Here is a 14,786-nt window from a genome sequence, read left to right as displayed (position 1 = left end):
CGATGTTATTTATGTCATAGTGTGGGGAAGGGTTAATGAGAGCACAGAAGTCCTCACATATTAAGTTACCAGTAAAAGGTAGCTATTTCTATATTATGATCACAAATGCATGGAGGAAGTTGGCCTCTGAGCGCCCTTACTCTTCTAGCCTCTCAGGACTCATTTGTTACAGAACTGTCTGCACAGGACTGTAGCCTATAGGCTCATAGCTCTGTAGCACATGACTTATCAACATAAAGGCCAGCCCAGGCTGTCCCAGGGTGTAGCAGTCCCTTTGCCCTCAACATAATCACCTTTGTCATTGTCTCCTTACTGCTGCCAGTCAGGAATTCTGCTGCTGGGGCTCACTTTCAACTTTCCTTAGAGTAACCAAGGATTCTAGAATTGAACCAATCTCAGAGAGTGGCCCATATAAAGGGAATTATTAGAAAGCCAATGTCCTACTCTTTCAGCCATTCAGCAGAGAGATAGTCTCCTCACTGGGTGCAGTATTGGGAAGAAACGGAACCTATTTCTGGATATACACAAAAGAAAACAAAAGGAGAGCCAAATATCCCAGGATTTCTCCCCAATTTCTCTATGCCATGTGACATGGAAATAGAGAGATTAGGATCCTAATGTTTGATCCTCAATGGAAAGAATGGTGGGAAGAGAGTAGGAAAGGGAATTCTTATTTGTTGAACATATATGCTTTCTTGTATAATCTTCACAACAGTATAACATAGGGATTAGTAGTCACATTTTACAAGTCTACAATCTGCTTGCTCAAGGCCACATAGGAAGTATGTGGCAGAGTAGGATTTGAACTTCTGTCCTAACCCTGACAGCATGCTACAGCTTCTCACTCAGAAGCTAGGATTTACATCTATGAGCCAGAGGCTTTGTTGCCATAAGAAGGGAATGAGCCTGTGATGATACCCACACTCCCCCAAGTGATATCAAGGATGAATAATTCTCAGCATTGTCATCGAGCACTTAATGAGCTCTTACAATGGTCCAGGCTCTATGCTGAGCATCCTTTAGACAGTGTGCACTTAATATTCATAGTAACTCTTTGAGTTAGATGTTATCCCCATTCTGCTGATGTGGAAACTGGGACTTAAAGTACTGAGGTAATTTTCCCTAGAAGCAAAGATTGCTGAAAAGGAACAGATGTCATTTCCAGAATTTTGCAATTTAGCTTAAAGCAGTGATTTTCAAATTATATTCCTCCCATCTTCACTATCTTCTACCATAAACACACACACACACACACACACACACACACACACACACACCCCACAGCTCTTCTACTTTTATCTATTTTATTTTTTTTTTAATTTTTTTAACGTTTATTTATTTTTGAGACAGAGAGAGACAGAGCATGAATGGGGGAGGGTCAGAGAGAGGGAGACACAGGATCTGAAACGGGCTCCAGGCTCTGAGCTGTCAGCACAGAGCCTGACGCGGGGCTCGAACTCATGGACCGCGAAATCATGACCTGAGCTGAAGTCGGCCACTTAACCAACTGAGCCACCCAGGCGCCCCTACTTTTATCTATTTTATATGTTAGGTTCTGGGTAATATTTTCTTTGGACTTGGAATTCTGCTGTTAGAATAACTTGGAAACCACTGGCTTAAGGAAAGAACTCTGAGTGGGTTTCCTACTGATTTTAAATTTTACTGAAAGCATATAGACAGTATGACTTTTCTTCCTCAAGCTTAGGAGTGTCCACATGACAGTGGTCCTGGTCTTTGCCATTTGGACTTGTCTTGAGTTTGTATTCTCCAAAGATGGAGCAGAATCTTGGCCTGCTTCAATCAATATCTGATGGGGTGTGTTGAGATCCACTCTGAGCCTCTTCAAATGAGAGGAAGAGAGTCCCTGGGCTGTTTCCTCTAATGTGCCCATGGATGTATCTGTGACATATGAATGAGCTGTGTTTATACTACTGATAATTAGATGGTTGTGTTTATAATTGTTTGCTAAATGACCTGAGATGCCTTCACAAAGTATAGAGTATTTCTGTATTAAATACATATCTGGGAAGATGATTATAAAATTGCAACATCAATAAATGCATTTACTTCTTTCTTCCCAAAGACAGAATTGCTAGTGCTTTGTTTTGAGAGTGTTTTCACTTTCCATATTCACATTCCACTTGTATTTGTGAAACAGTCTCCTGGTAACTAACTTGAAGCTTCCACTTAAAAATCCACCGCTATTGGTTTCTTTGGACTTATTTGAAAGGCTGTGCCCTTTCCTTTTCTGACCCTCCAAAAAATAATAAAGAAAAAACGTAAACAGCCAACAAGATCTGGGCACTTCTAGTGAGTTCCTACAAAACAAGATGACGGGTGTGTTTCGCTTTACAATTTCAGGACTTCTTGATGGAGACCTTCATCATGTTCAAGGACCTCATTGGGAAAAATGTGTATCCTGTAGATTGGATGGCCATGAGTATGGTTCAGAACAGGTGAGCTGTCACTCATTCCTAACAGCTACCTCACCCCAGCGATCATTTTAAAGAGCACTCGTAGAGACAAGGTGGGGATACCTTTTCCCTGGTGAAAATAAAAAGTGTAGCAGAGTCTTTCTACTTTTAAACCCCAAGGAGTTCCACACCAATCTTGAACCTTCTTTTTTTTTTTTAATGTTTTAGTCCTCATGCCTTTTTTATATACTGAGCTGGCTACCCCCCACCTTCTCCATTCTTCAAATACCAGTTAAAGTAACATGCTTTGTGAAGTCTTCCCTAAACTCTCGAGACAGTAGACCTTAAGGTCAGCCTTATTAAAATTATATTATTTTAACATTTATTCAAAATAATAAAATATATTTTGTGACACAGAGTAAAATAAATTTAGGAAGCATTGGATTAAATAGCTTTGAAAAGATTTCTGTGCTGTAGGACTTCCTAGAGCTTTCAATATGCTCATGGAATTCTCTGGAGGATTTAGGATACAGAATTTCACAAATTTATTTGTTAGTGGAATCGTTTGGTGTTCATATATGTATGTTTCTGTGTGTGTATATAATTTCTATTAACATCTCATAGGATACCAGTATAACCCAAGTATAATTCAGATCCCACATAACCCAGCACAACATTAAAGAAAAGTAATTATCTCTCAAATAGTATCATCTCATCCAAATGAAATTCAAATGCTAAGACTCAACAATACTTTCTGCTATTCCCTTTCTCCATTTCTGTGGTTCTCAGTATCTCTCACATCCTATGCTTTATTCAAGTTTCTCTTAGAATCTTATTCTCAGTCCTTATCCACAAACCCCTTTAAAATTGGATCCTCTTGGCCCCTTCCCCTTTTTTCTCCTCACTTACTTCCCTTTGGCTTTGTATATTTATTTTAAATCCTCCCTATGAAAGGCCTTCACTCTACACTGTTGTCTGTCTCTACCTATTGCCCTTGTTCCATATTGCAAAACCAAGAATTGACTGGCAAATGGGAATATCCCTAGAGGGTGAAAGAAAAAGAGAAGTTGAAGAGGCAGATGCAGAATTCTCCTTAATGGGAGGCAAGAAGGAAAGACTCTAAACATTTACTTATTAATAATTTTGTCATTGGATACAGTCTGAGAATTTCTATCTCGTGTATGCCTCATAGCTGACTCCAGTCCCGGGTGACCCTCATCCCTTACCTTTCTGTCCTCTGAAAAGATGTTCTTCTACTAATTGGATGCCTAAGTGTCTAGCCATGTGACTTGATAGACACACTTACCCACAGTGCTCTTGGGGCCAGCTTTAAGGGCTGGTGAAGGGAAGAAGAGGTTTCTCAAGGCAGAAGAAAGTATGTCTGTGCATCAGAGCTTATGTTGGGAGGAGGAAAATCACCCCAGCAATAAAATGTCAGAATTCTCGTTCTGAGCTAACTTTGCCCTGATTCTCCCTGTTCACATCGCACAGATGGGAGTCAGTCTTTGCAATGATTAAAGTGTTGGTGGGAATTAGACCCAGGCCACATCACAGATCAGAGGCAGGTCCATTTCTACCTCTATGTCAGGGCCAGCTTTCTGGGTCTGCAACCTGTGCAGTTGCTTACCACCCTACACTATAAGGGTCCCCATACTTGGTGTAATGCCCTCTCTTTATCATCATGAAGTTCTTAGTAATTTTTCAACAAGGAGATTCACATTTTCATTGTGTACTGAGCTCAACAAATTATGTAGCTGATAGTACCTTATGTCAATGTTCAGTCATCTCATATTGTGGTAGTAGCCAGCTCTTAAGCTGTATGTGGACCCTCTTACTGTCTGCCAGCTGGTCAATAATGTCTTCAGGCTTTGCCAAAATACATGAAGCACCCACATGAGTCATCTTCAACTCACCCTTTACTTTAGATACATTCAACTATTCACTGTTATCTACCATTTTATTCTTCGGTGACTTCTCATAAACTATTGCTTTCCTCCCTTCTAGGCCAAACTCAGCATGAAAGTATCCTTCAAATTCTTGACACTATAATCTCTCCTTTGTGGATGCTTCTAGAACTCTTGTCATGGTAGGAGAATGTGTTCTTTTCTTTGTGTTTCTATACATGCCCATATTATGGCACTTATTCTACTGTACTATAATTATCTCTTCACATGACTGTTTCTGTCACTAAAGAATGGACTTCTTGAAGGCAAGCACTATATCTAATTTATCTCTGTGTTTCCAGCTCCTACCGCAGAGCCTGACATTCATAAATACATATAATGAACTCTGTGTATCCAGTGAGTACTTACTGATTAGAATTTTTAAAGAAATCTAGTTTAAATTTGCCTAAGTAAAAGGAGAGTCAAGTTTATTAGTTCAGACAACTGAAAAATCTCAGAGTTATGACTTCAGGCATAGATGTATCTAGGTGCTCAAACAGTGTTGTAGGAAATCTGTATCTCTATCTTTCCTCTTTTCTCTGTTGGCTTCATTCTCAAGTAGATACTCTCTTTGTGGTGGAGAAAATGGGCTCTAGAAATTCCAGATATATGTCTTGAATTAGCAACCCCACTAAAAAGAAAAGGCCTCTTCTTCAATAGGTATAACAAGAGTCCCCAGGCTAATATTCAGAGTTCTGGCTTAGGCTACATGCCCATTTATAAACTTCTGTGGACAGGAAAATGAAATTTGCTGTTTCATCAAGCTTGGGTCATGTGACTCACCTTGCAACTGGGAGGCTATGGTTAGTTCTACCCAAACCACAAAGCCTGGGAGCAAAAGGGGAGGTAGGGGGAATAGTTACCCAAAGGAAACATCTAGGTGTTATTACCAGCAGGAGAAATGGATGATAGATAGGCAAGTAAATGCACAGACATCTACCACTTATACAAGGTCAGGATGATGGAAACCCAGAGAGGCTGGAGCCCTGACCAGGCCAGCAATTCCTTCTGCATCATCTACAGTCATCTTAGAGGAAGCATGTGGAAGAGTCTGGAGGAATGTCCCCTCCTGCAGTGCCAGCGAGCTATGGACTTTAGTCTTTTTTGGGGACAGGCCCCAAGAGACGATACCATAATCCTTGGTTTCTTTAAACTTAGAAAATTACAATATGATTTTCTAAAGGATCTAAGGAAGTGGAATTGAAATATGGAAGTGGAAGTGGAAGAGAAATATGTGTATCTCTTAAGGATCAGCTAAGTACTTAAGTCTCTACATTAAAAAAAAAAAAAAAAGAATCAGAAATATAGCCTGGTTTCAGACTTCTTAGTTCTGCCACTTCTATTTCTTGGGAAGTCATTTAATCTCTTGGACTCTCAATTTCCTGATCTGTAAAATGGGGATTAATTATAATCTCCATTTCATGGTATTTTTTGTGAAGATAGAATGAGTGACTCCTCAGCACAGTGGTGGGACCTCAGAAAACTCACTGAATAGAAGCATTGCCATCTCCAGGTGTAGACAACAAATTTAGCCTTGGACTAGAGAAGGATGTGCCTAACGTCAACCAGAAAAATGACTCTTTTCTCCTTGAAGTCATGTCGATGAGTTAGTAGATGTCCTTCATCTTCAGTCCACAGTGGGGCACTTGAAATTTTCTCACCTCTTTTACATTTGCTGTGATGTTATGATAGCTAACATGTATTGAGCACCTAGATCCACCCCTGCTGTGAATACCTTATTTAATCTTATAATCTGTATGAGTTTATTTAATCTTACCAACAAATTTATGATGTAAACTATTACAGTCCACATATTACATATGAGGATAGACGAGTAACTCACACAGTGTTGCACTGCTAATAAGAAGCCATGCGATCAGAGTCCGTGTTATCTTTACTGCTTCATCCTGTAAAATAGTGAGGCTCATTTTATGAAGTGCATTGTACAGATGTGCTCACTGCATACGTAGTGGCTCAGATAACTGAAAGAGACCCAAAGAGGTAACTTGTCCAAGGTCATGCAACTAGTTAGTGAAAGATTTCAATGTAAATTGGACAAACAGAACATTAGCATTGCTTAGCCCTGACTAGGATTTTTCGGAACATCATTTCTACTTCCTATGCTGGTTAGTATGTACTTTACAATTTCCTTCCTTCCTTCCTTCCTTCCTTCCTTCCTTCCTTCCTTCCTTATTACTTATATATTACAAAACTTACCTGTTTTTATAATTTCTCTGTTATCACTTCTGATTTATGTGTGTATGTATTAGTCATATGTAATTTATTTATCTGCTTGTTGGAGAGAATGGAGTTTTCCAGAGTTGAATGTCTCCTCAGCTGTGTGTACTGTTTGTGTATGCAGACAAAGCGACATGTCTACTGCAAGAAATGCCTTCTGTTAGAACATTTTTTTCTTTTTGGTAAGATGCAGCTTTCAGAAAGATTTGATTTATGTGATACGGTAAATTTTTAAATGATGAAGTTCTTCATAATATTGTAAACTAACAAAATCATACCTAGGAACCTCTTTTCTCCCCTTCCATCTGCACCTCAAGCTGGAAATCCAACATTTTGAGGGGGTTTGGGGGTTTGTACACATCCCTATAGCATCTTAAATGGAATCAACCAACACATATTTATTGAGTGTCCTGGTTATGCAGGGCTCTAGGGAGTGGGCCTGTGCCATGGTCCCAGAAGGCAGGGGGCTTACGGTCTAGTTGGTGAGACAGTAAATGTGCCCATGGAAATATGACCAATTGCTGCAGTCACTGCAGTGAGTTCAGAGCACAAAGAATACCCAGACAAGTTAGGATTTACGACTGCCAGGGTCCATATCCTGCCTCTACCATTTAATAGTTAGATGGCCTTGGGCAAAGTTATGTAATTACTATGACTCAGTTTTTCCTCCTGTAAAATGGGGCTAATAATAGTACCTACCACAGTTGTGAGGGCCAAAATGAAATGAAATAATATACACACAGTGGTTAGAACAGTGTTTGGCACATGGCAAGCATTTCATAAGTGTTAGCTATTTTTTTTTCCTTGTCACGTTCCTATGGTTTGGGAATATCCAAAATATTTCACAGAAAAGGCAAATCTGGACCAGATCTTGTCTACCTTTATCAGTGACGTATTTCAAGGTCTAACATTGTCTCAAGCACATAAGAGGCACACAATGGGGTCACAGAAGTCAAGTGTAGGATGTTGAGTAGGGCAGTGCCCAGCAGTCATATGGTGGCTCCAACGGGATGCTGACAAATCAGTGACTGCCACTTCCCCTTCCTACTACCTACATTAATTTGTAGTGCCTACTCCTTTTTATGGACCTCGTCTCCTCCAGTGCATATTGCCCAGAAGGAGGCCTCTCCATGGGTTCTTTAGCCAGCACAGCACAACTAATCCTGGTGTTCAGCAGGCTGCAGGAGTCTAGATCCCAAGAGCCTACTGCATCGCTCGCTAGAATCCCAGATTACATGAGCGGTGTCAGGGGCACCGCGGGGTGAGCCGTTCCTTGACGCTGAGCTGGAAGCTGTCGATTCACTCTAACCTCTTGGGTGCATGGAGCTTTTGTGTGTTGTGAGGGAAGCAGCTTAAAGGCTCTGGGAGAATGGATTTCTCACTGCCTCAAGGGGAGGAGTGAGAGCTCCCTTCTCCAGCTCTTTTATTTTCCATTGTCAAGTTTTAACCGGTAGAATCAGCTGCATCCTGTGGACTGCAGGGGGAAGGGGAAATGGGATTCAGAGAGGCCCTCTCTCTCCCTTGGGTGTTTTCACCAGAAAGGGCATACCCTTTTATTTCCACAGCACAACCTCTGGGTGTGGGTTGGTTGTCACATCAGAATGTTTTCAGCCTTGGATACTCCTGCCACAGAGCTACCAGGTGACCAGGCTGTTAACAATAATGACAACAACAGTGACTGACATTTATTGAGGACTTCTGTGTGCTGAGGCATTAGGCCACCAGCTTTATACACTACATCTTATTTAACCTTTACATGGCTTATTTCACATAAGGGGCAGTTGAGATTCCCAGAGGTCAAGCAACTAGCTCCAGGCCACAGCATGGAAGAGGACCAGAGTGGGACTCTGACCCGGGATCAACTTGCTCCAGCACATGCTGGAGTCTATGTAATAAACCAATAGCACCTACTTCCTTAGTGATATTGTGAAAATTGGTTGAGAAAATTCATATAGAACACTTAGCAATATCTTGTTAAATTTTAACTATCATCATTATGACCCTACTGTGCCTTCAAGGATCTTTCTGCCAGTTTCTTCCTTCTTACAGCAGCTGACTTCTCTCTCTTACAGCTTCTGCTTCCTCTCAGAGTCATCTGTTCATGGCTTCTACTCAGGGCGTAGGTCACTGCACTCTCCCTGGTTGTCATGCTCTAGGACTGCCTAAAAGGATTTGATTTAACTACACTTCAGGCCTGGGTGCCCCCACGGGGTACCCATAAGGTCACCCATGGGCTGCTGGCCACCCAGGGAAGACTGTCTGAGTCAAGCGTTGGCCTTGTGCCCAGGCAGCTGTGGGCAGAGCAGCAGGATGATAGGGACAAAGTATATAGGAACTTTGGGCAGAATGGCAGGCACGAGTTCGAGCATGCCCAGCGCCAAAAGACTGTGCAGGCTGGCCTTCAAGGGAACCAATATATCCTTCTGGTTAATTGCAAAGTCTTTAGAGAGAGACAACCCTGAGATTGGGTCTGGACTCTGCTGCTTATGTGCTGTGTGAATGTGGGGAGATCATTTTATTTTTCCAATATTCAGTTTCTTCTTCTGTTAAATGGGTGTAACATTGGCTCGTACCTCAGTTTGTAGAATTACGTGAAAGAGTATCTGTTAGAGTACTTAGCACAGGGTACATGAATACCTGTACTTCTGTAGTTGCTATTATTAATAAGGTGAACTCATAGCTCCCGTTGAACAGAATTAAGAGGTTTTCTTATGGACAGAATAGCATAGTGGTTAAATACCTAGAATGTGAAGGCATCGTACCTCTGTTTAAATCCTGGTTTCACATGTACTGTCCGGGTTATTAGGAAAGTTACCTAAACTCGTATCTCTAAAATGGAAACAACATCTAACTGAGAGAATTAATGTGAGAACTAAAAAAGAAAAACAGAAACACAGAAAGAATCCATGCTAAGTACTTAGCAGAGAGCCCTGCCCATTACTGGTAACTGTGGCTCTGATTATTATTGATTTTATAGATCCTGCTAAGCATTGCAAATGAGTTGCAGGAAGTGTTAGGTTGAGATTTGATCATGAACTTTGTTTTCAACAATTCAAGTTCATTGTTGAGAGTAACAGAGATAGTTGAGTATGTTTTAATTCCAATCTACTTCACCATATTAGTGCTTAGGATTTAAGTATAGTTATTTTTAAAGAGAAACCAAAAGACATAACTTTTCCAAACCCATACATGAGAAACCAAAGTTAAGTGATATTATGATTCCCAGTGGGTAGCTGTGGAAGAATCCAGAGAGAGGGAAGAACCTTGACTTACTGCCCCCAGCCCTTATCTGCTATCAGTATCCACCATTAACACAGAGTGTTGATCAATTCCTGGTCATTCAACTGGCCTTTGAGAACCAGAGACAGATTTAGGCTGACAATCAGAATAATAACTATTACTGACTACTACTAATAGCTTTGTTGCTTCTGAGAATTTGTAAAACCCCTCATTTTGGGATCACATTACAGATTCCAAGAAGTTTATAACATGACAGCCACTCAATGCATTTCCCTCTGGGGAATCAGATACTAATCTTAAAGGAGAAAATATAGATATTTTTCAAAGGCATATTAGCAAATGACAGAAGAGCAAAACCAAAGAAATCTCACTTTCTGACATCCTGATATGGGGAGGATTTTGTGAAACTTTCATTGTTTTGCCTTTGTGTGATCCTGCCTACCTCAGAACTGGTTACTGGTTGCAACTTGTCCTGTCTGCCCATTTTGCTGTCAGTCCCTGACCTCAGAAGAAGAACGAAGCCATGGAAAGGGTCTGAAGTGGCCACGGCTGCTCTCTTACTGTCGTTACCGTGGCGTCAGGCACCATGCTCCACCCTTGCCATGTTTTTGCCATTGAAGCCTGCAGCAACCCTGTGAAAGCGGTTACATTGCTGGTATTTCACAAGCATGGAAGCTGAGATGTCAAAGTGATATTAACAGATGTCCCAAATCCACACAGCTGGCAAGTGGCAAAGCCAGAAACCACATCCAGCTGTGCGTGTATGTGTGTGTGTGTCGGGCGGGGGGGGGGGGGTATACGAATCTTGGGATCCTGATACCAGGATGCACTGTCTTCTTTGTTCAACAAACATTTAAGTGCTTGATGAACACCTGGCTCAGGTTCTTTACAAGGAATGCCCAATGTAGCACATGCTATAATTGCCCTGCCCACACTCTTGGCCCATCCAGAGTATACCTGCAGCTTTGGTGGACAGTCACCACACATCCTGAGAGCTTCCTACTTCTTTCATTCTCTGGACTTTCTCTGGCTGCAAGAGAGAGATCAGTCCATCTGCAAGGCAAGCCAGAAGTGCTAGGGACTTAATGTCCTCAGGAGTAATTTTCACCTTGTGAGGGGCTGGCATTAGTAAATAAATAGCCCAGGTTCCTCATCCCTGGGAGGGGATACCTCTGATGCGCAGGTATGCTTTATACAGTCTCTCAGAGCTTCCTAAGCAAAAATCATTACCCAAAGCAATAACCTTCTAATTAATACTTTCTTTACTGGCATCCTATTGAGTCTCAGGTAAGCCAAATAGGCATTTTCCCTGGACCAGACATTCAATGGATAAGTAGTTATTGATTATTCACTGTTAATCAAAAATTTTAGACAGTGGTACAGGTAAGGTCTGTCCACTCTCCTTGAAGATCTTACAAAAACACATGCACAATGGAGACTAGATCACAGTTTGGCATGTGGCAGTTTGGAGGCTATTGCAGAAATCTAGGAGAGAAATGATGGTGGTTTGGTTGAGGTCTCTGGCAATGGGGTGATGAAAAGAAGTCAAATTATGAATGATTTTGAAAGTAACACTAAGAGGTTTTGCTGACAGACCAGGTATAGGATATGAGAGAAAGAGAAAAAAATCAAAGATGCTTCCAGGTTTTTTTTCCCCCACTGAGCAATTGGAAGAATGGAGTTACTCTTAACTTAGATGGGAAGACTACAGGTAATAGGAGTTGAAATTTTGACATTATGTTTGAGATGCCTATTAGTCATCCATGTGAGGGTATGGAGTAAGGAGCTGGGTTGCAAGCTGGAGCTCAAGGGAGAGACCATGGAGGAAGATGTAAGTTTGGGAGCCAAAGGCAAGTAGGTTGGAGAGTAGATGAGATCACAGAGGGAGTCTCTGATTTCAAGGAAAGTACAGTCTAGTGGAGCAGATAGGCATTATTGAGTCACACAAATAAGTCATCCTAGACCATGATGAATTCTGAGAAAAGAAATTGCAATGACCGTCCTTTGGGGGACACAAAGATGCAGCAGACCCTGCTCTAAAGAGATTTAAAAGAAGAGAGGTAGTCTATACAAAGGAGGAATGCAGCTTTGTATCAGAAAACAAGAAAAAGCACAGAATAGCAGTGAGAAATTAGTCCAGAAAGGATGGGGTCCAGTCATGAAGGCCATTGACTGTCAAGAGAAAGAGTTTGGGCTTATCTTGTGGACAGTGGACAGTCACTGAAATGGGTGATTAACATGACTGGAGCTGTCCATTGGGCAAAGTATTCTTGATATTGAAGAGGCAAGAGATGGGAGGCTGAAAGACCAGTCAGTGGGGCTTGGTAGGAGGAAGGGAAGGAAGAGATGGATGGGAAGACATTTAAGGAGAAACACAATTTGACAACAGGTACCAAAATGTTAAATGTGCATAACATTTGCTAAGTATTACCACTTCAAGAAGAAGACTGGAAAAGAGGTATATATAGGAGGTGCAAGATACATAAAGAGCGATCACTGAAACACTGTAAGAGCTGAGCATCTAGGATCATCACTAAATGACTGATTACATAAACCGTGACACATCCATACAATGGCATGCTCTTCAGTGATTAAAAGGCATGATGTATATCTGCATTCATTGGCACGAAAGGAACACACTATTTATTACTGAGTAAAAAAGACAGGCTGTGAAACAGCATTTGCCGTTTAGCCCTATTTATCAAAATGATATCTTTCAAATACCACTCATGTGTATACATCTAGGGAGACCTTTGAACATAACGTTTATCAGAATCTCAAGGATGATTTTCTCTAGGTGATAAAATTTGGTGGTTTTTTTTGTTTGCTTGTTTGTTGTGGAGGAGGCAATTTCTGTCTTTCTGGATAGCATAAATTTTCTGTCATAAGCTTGTAATAGTTTAAACAAAAGATAATGCACATTTTCTAGGGAAGTCAAATGGTTAGTTCTTAAGTTCTTGCAGAGCAAACATGGCCCCAGGTCTACTGTATGAGCAGGTGGGTCAGCTGACCTCTTCTTTGGGTCTTTGAGCCCCTCCCTGAGGGAACTTTGGTCTGGAAGATGGGGAGGGATGCTTGACCTGGCATGCTGAGATGGCCTAGTGACCTTCTCCCCTCTTCCAGGGTCTTCCTGAGAGCGATCAACAAGTTTGCAGAAACCATGAATCAGAAGTTCCTGGAACACACAAACTTTGAGTTCCAGGTGAGTGTGAGGCACCATGGTGTGCTTGGGGTGCCCTGGCAAGGCGGCTCTAGCATCTTGGGCTGATTGCTACATCAAACACATCTCGAAGCACACATAAGGCATGCCAGTGCCTCTGGGGGTTTCCACAGATGGGTGTGGGCAAGGAGGGAACCAGGCCCTTGATTGAAGCTGAGGGTTTAGAACCAGGCCCTTGATTAAATAGTCATTAACTGAGCAGCATATGCAAATGTGACTGTATAATGTATCTTATGCTAAAGAGGAGATTTGTGTTCATCCATTGTCAGAGTGGGTACCACCTTTTAGAAATGTATCACATTCTTGTAGTTTTCTATTCACCAGAGCCTAGAAAAGCAGCCACTCACACTGAAAAATAAAGCTCACAAAGCTCACAGTACATTTCATGATTCCTTCAGGAGTCACTTTTTGGGTTCAGACAATCCCTGGGGCCTCTGTGAGATGTGAGGGTCTCAAAACACATCCCTGGGGCAAGCAGAGTGCCACATCTGCTCAAGGCGTAGGCAAGAAGAGACAATTCCTCAAAGCCTTGGGGAAAAGTCCAGATTGCTACCTCTGGCTGGAGATGTGAGAGAGAAGGTCCCTGAAAAGGGATCCCTCCTCTGGGGAAATCCCTGACCCCCAGGATCTCTTGCAGTGCAAGTTTAGCAAGTAGCCGGTGAGCTGAGGCAATGGTATTATCTGCCTGCTCATCTAGGGTGTTCGTTTCTTAGCTGGGCTTTGGCCTATGACTAGATGTGCAGCTTCAGACAAGGCCTGGGCTGTCTCCATGCCTCAGTTGGCTCATCTGTAAAAAGCTCATAATACCTACTCTTTCTGTTTCATAGGGTTTTTGCAGAATTGGAATGTTTCAGGGGGCTTGCTGGGAGAATTCACTGTAAGGTTTCACCAGTCTCCATTCAAATGCTTTCTCCCCTGACTGAGCCCCTTTGAGGGTTCCCCGCTGATCCCATGGTTTTTATGTATTACCACTTAGCCTGTTGTAGTCTCTTCATAGCACTAAATGTTATTTGAAATTATCTTTCTTATTTGTCTACATGCACTTTTTTTTTTCTCTTTTCTCCAGTAAAGTGTAAGTTTCATGAGTATAAAGACCTTATACTCACAGACTCTAAGCTCTGTGCCCAATGCATAGTAGGCCTCCTTGGGGAGATGATGCCTGGGTGGAGGGCTACGAGGTCCACTCTGTTGGAAAGCATTATCCTATAAGTATTTAATAAACATTATCTTTGAATAAGATTCTCTCCCACTACCTTGCATTCAAATTAGGCAACTGAGCTATTATGATAATGATGATAAAAAGAGTAGCTGCCATTTTCTGATGGCTTACATGTGCAGATCTCATGGGAAGCATTCTATGGGCATTATCTTTCTCAGCCCTTACCACTACACTACAAGCTAGTTACTCTTACTAGTACTTTTTCTGCTGGAAGGATGTGGGAACTGAGACTCAGAGGTGATAAGCAGATAGCCTGAAGTGTCACAGCATGTCAGCGAGGAGTTGGGCCCAAAGCACAGCAGTGGCTGACATCACAGCTGCAGATCACCACAGTCATGTGCTAGATAGGGAGTCACCCCCGCACTGGGTTCATGGAGAGGTTCTGGCTGAGAGTTATAAATCTCTGACATGGAAACAAAACATGTCACTTTGGCTGTTTTGAATCAGGAGAAGTGTTTGATTCCCTTCCAAATGTGAACCAGATGCCTGCAGGCTTCAGGTACGAGTGTGTT

At 41.8% G+C, this 14,786-nt stretch overlaps 1 protein-coding gene and 1 long non-coding RNA gene across 3 annotated transcripts in view; one reads left to right on the top strand and one right to left on the bottom strand.

Moving 5' to 3' along the window:
• The window catches only part of DOCK2 (dedicator of cytokinesis 2), a 417,345-nt gene that overhangs the window by 323,438 nt on the left and 79,121 nt on the right, over positions 1–14,786 (top strand). For both annotated transcript variants that reach the window (XM_007077642.3, XM_042992600.1), the window contains exons 29-30: positions 2,362–2,456; positions 12,959–13,037. In XM_007077642.3, coding sequence (XP_007077704.1) covers positions 2,362–2,456; positions 12,959–13,037 — 174 coding nt within the window. The remainder of the gene's footprint in view (positions 1–2,361; positions 2,457–12,958; positions 13,038–14,786) is intronic.
• The window catches only part of LOC122240377, a 32,040-nt gene continuing 19,718 nt past the window's right edge, over positions 2,465–14,786 (bottom strand). Inside the window, exon 6 of the long non-coding RNA XR_006220018.1 lies at positions 2,465–6,264. This is a non-coding gene — a long non-coding RNA (uncharacterized LOC122240377). The remainder of the gene's footprint in view (positions 6,265–14,786) is intronic.

Source organism: Panthera tigris, chromosome A1, assembly GCF_018350195.1.
Source record: "Panthera tigris isolate Pti1 chromosome A1, P.tigris_Pti1_mat1.1, whole genome shotgun sequence".
NCBI classification, from domain to species: Eukaryota; Metazoa; Chordata; class Mammalia; order Carnivora; family Felidae; genus Panthera; species Panthera tigris.
This window is presented reverse-complemented; position numbering and strand designations above follow the sequence as displayed.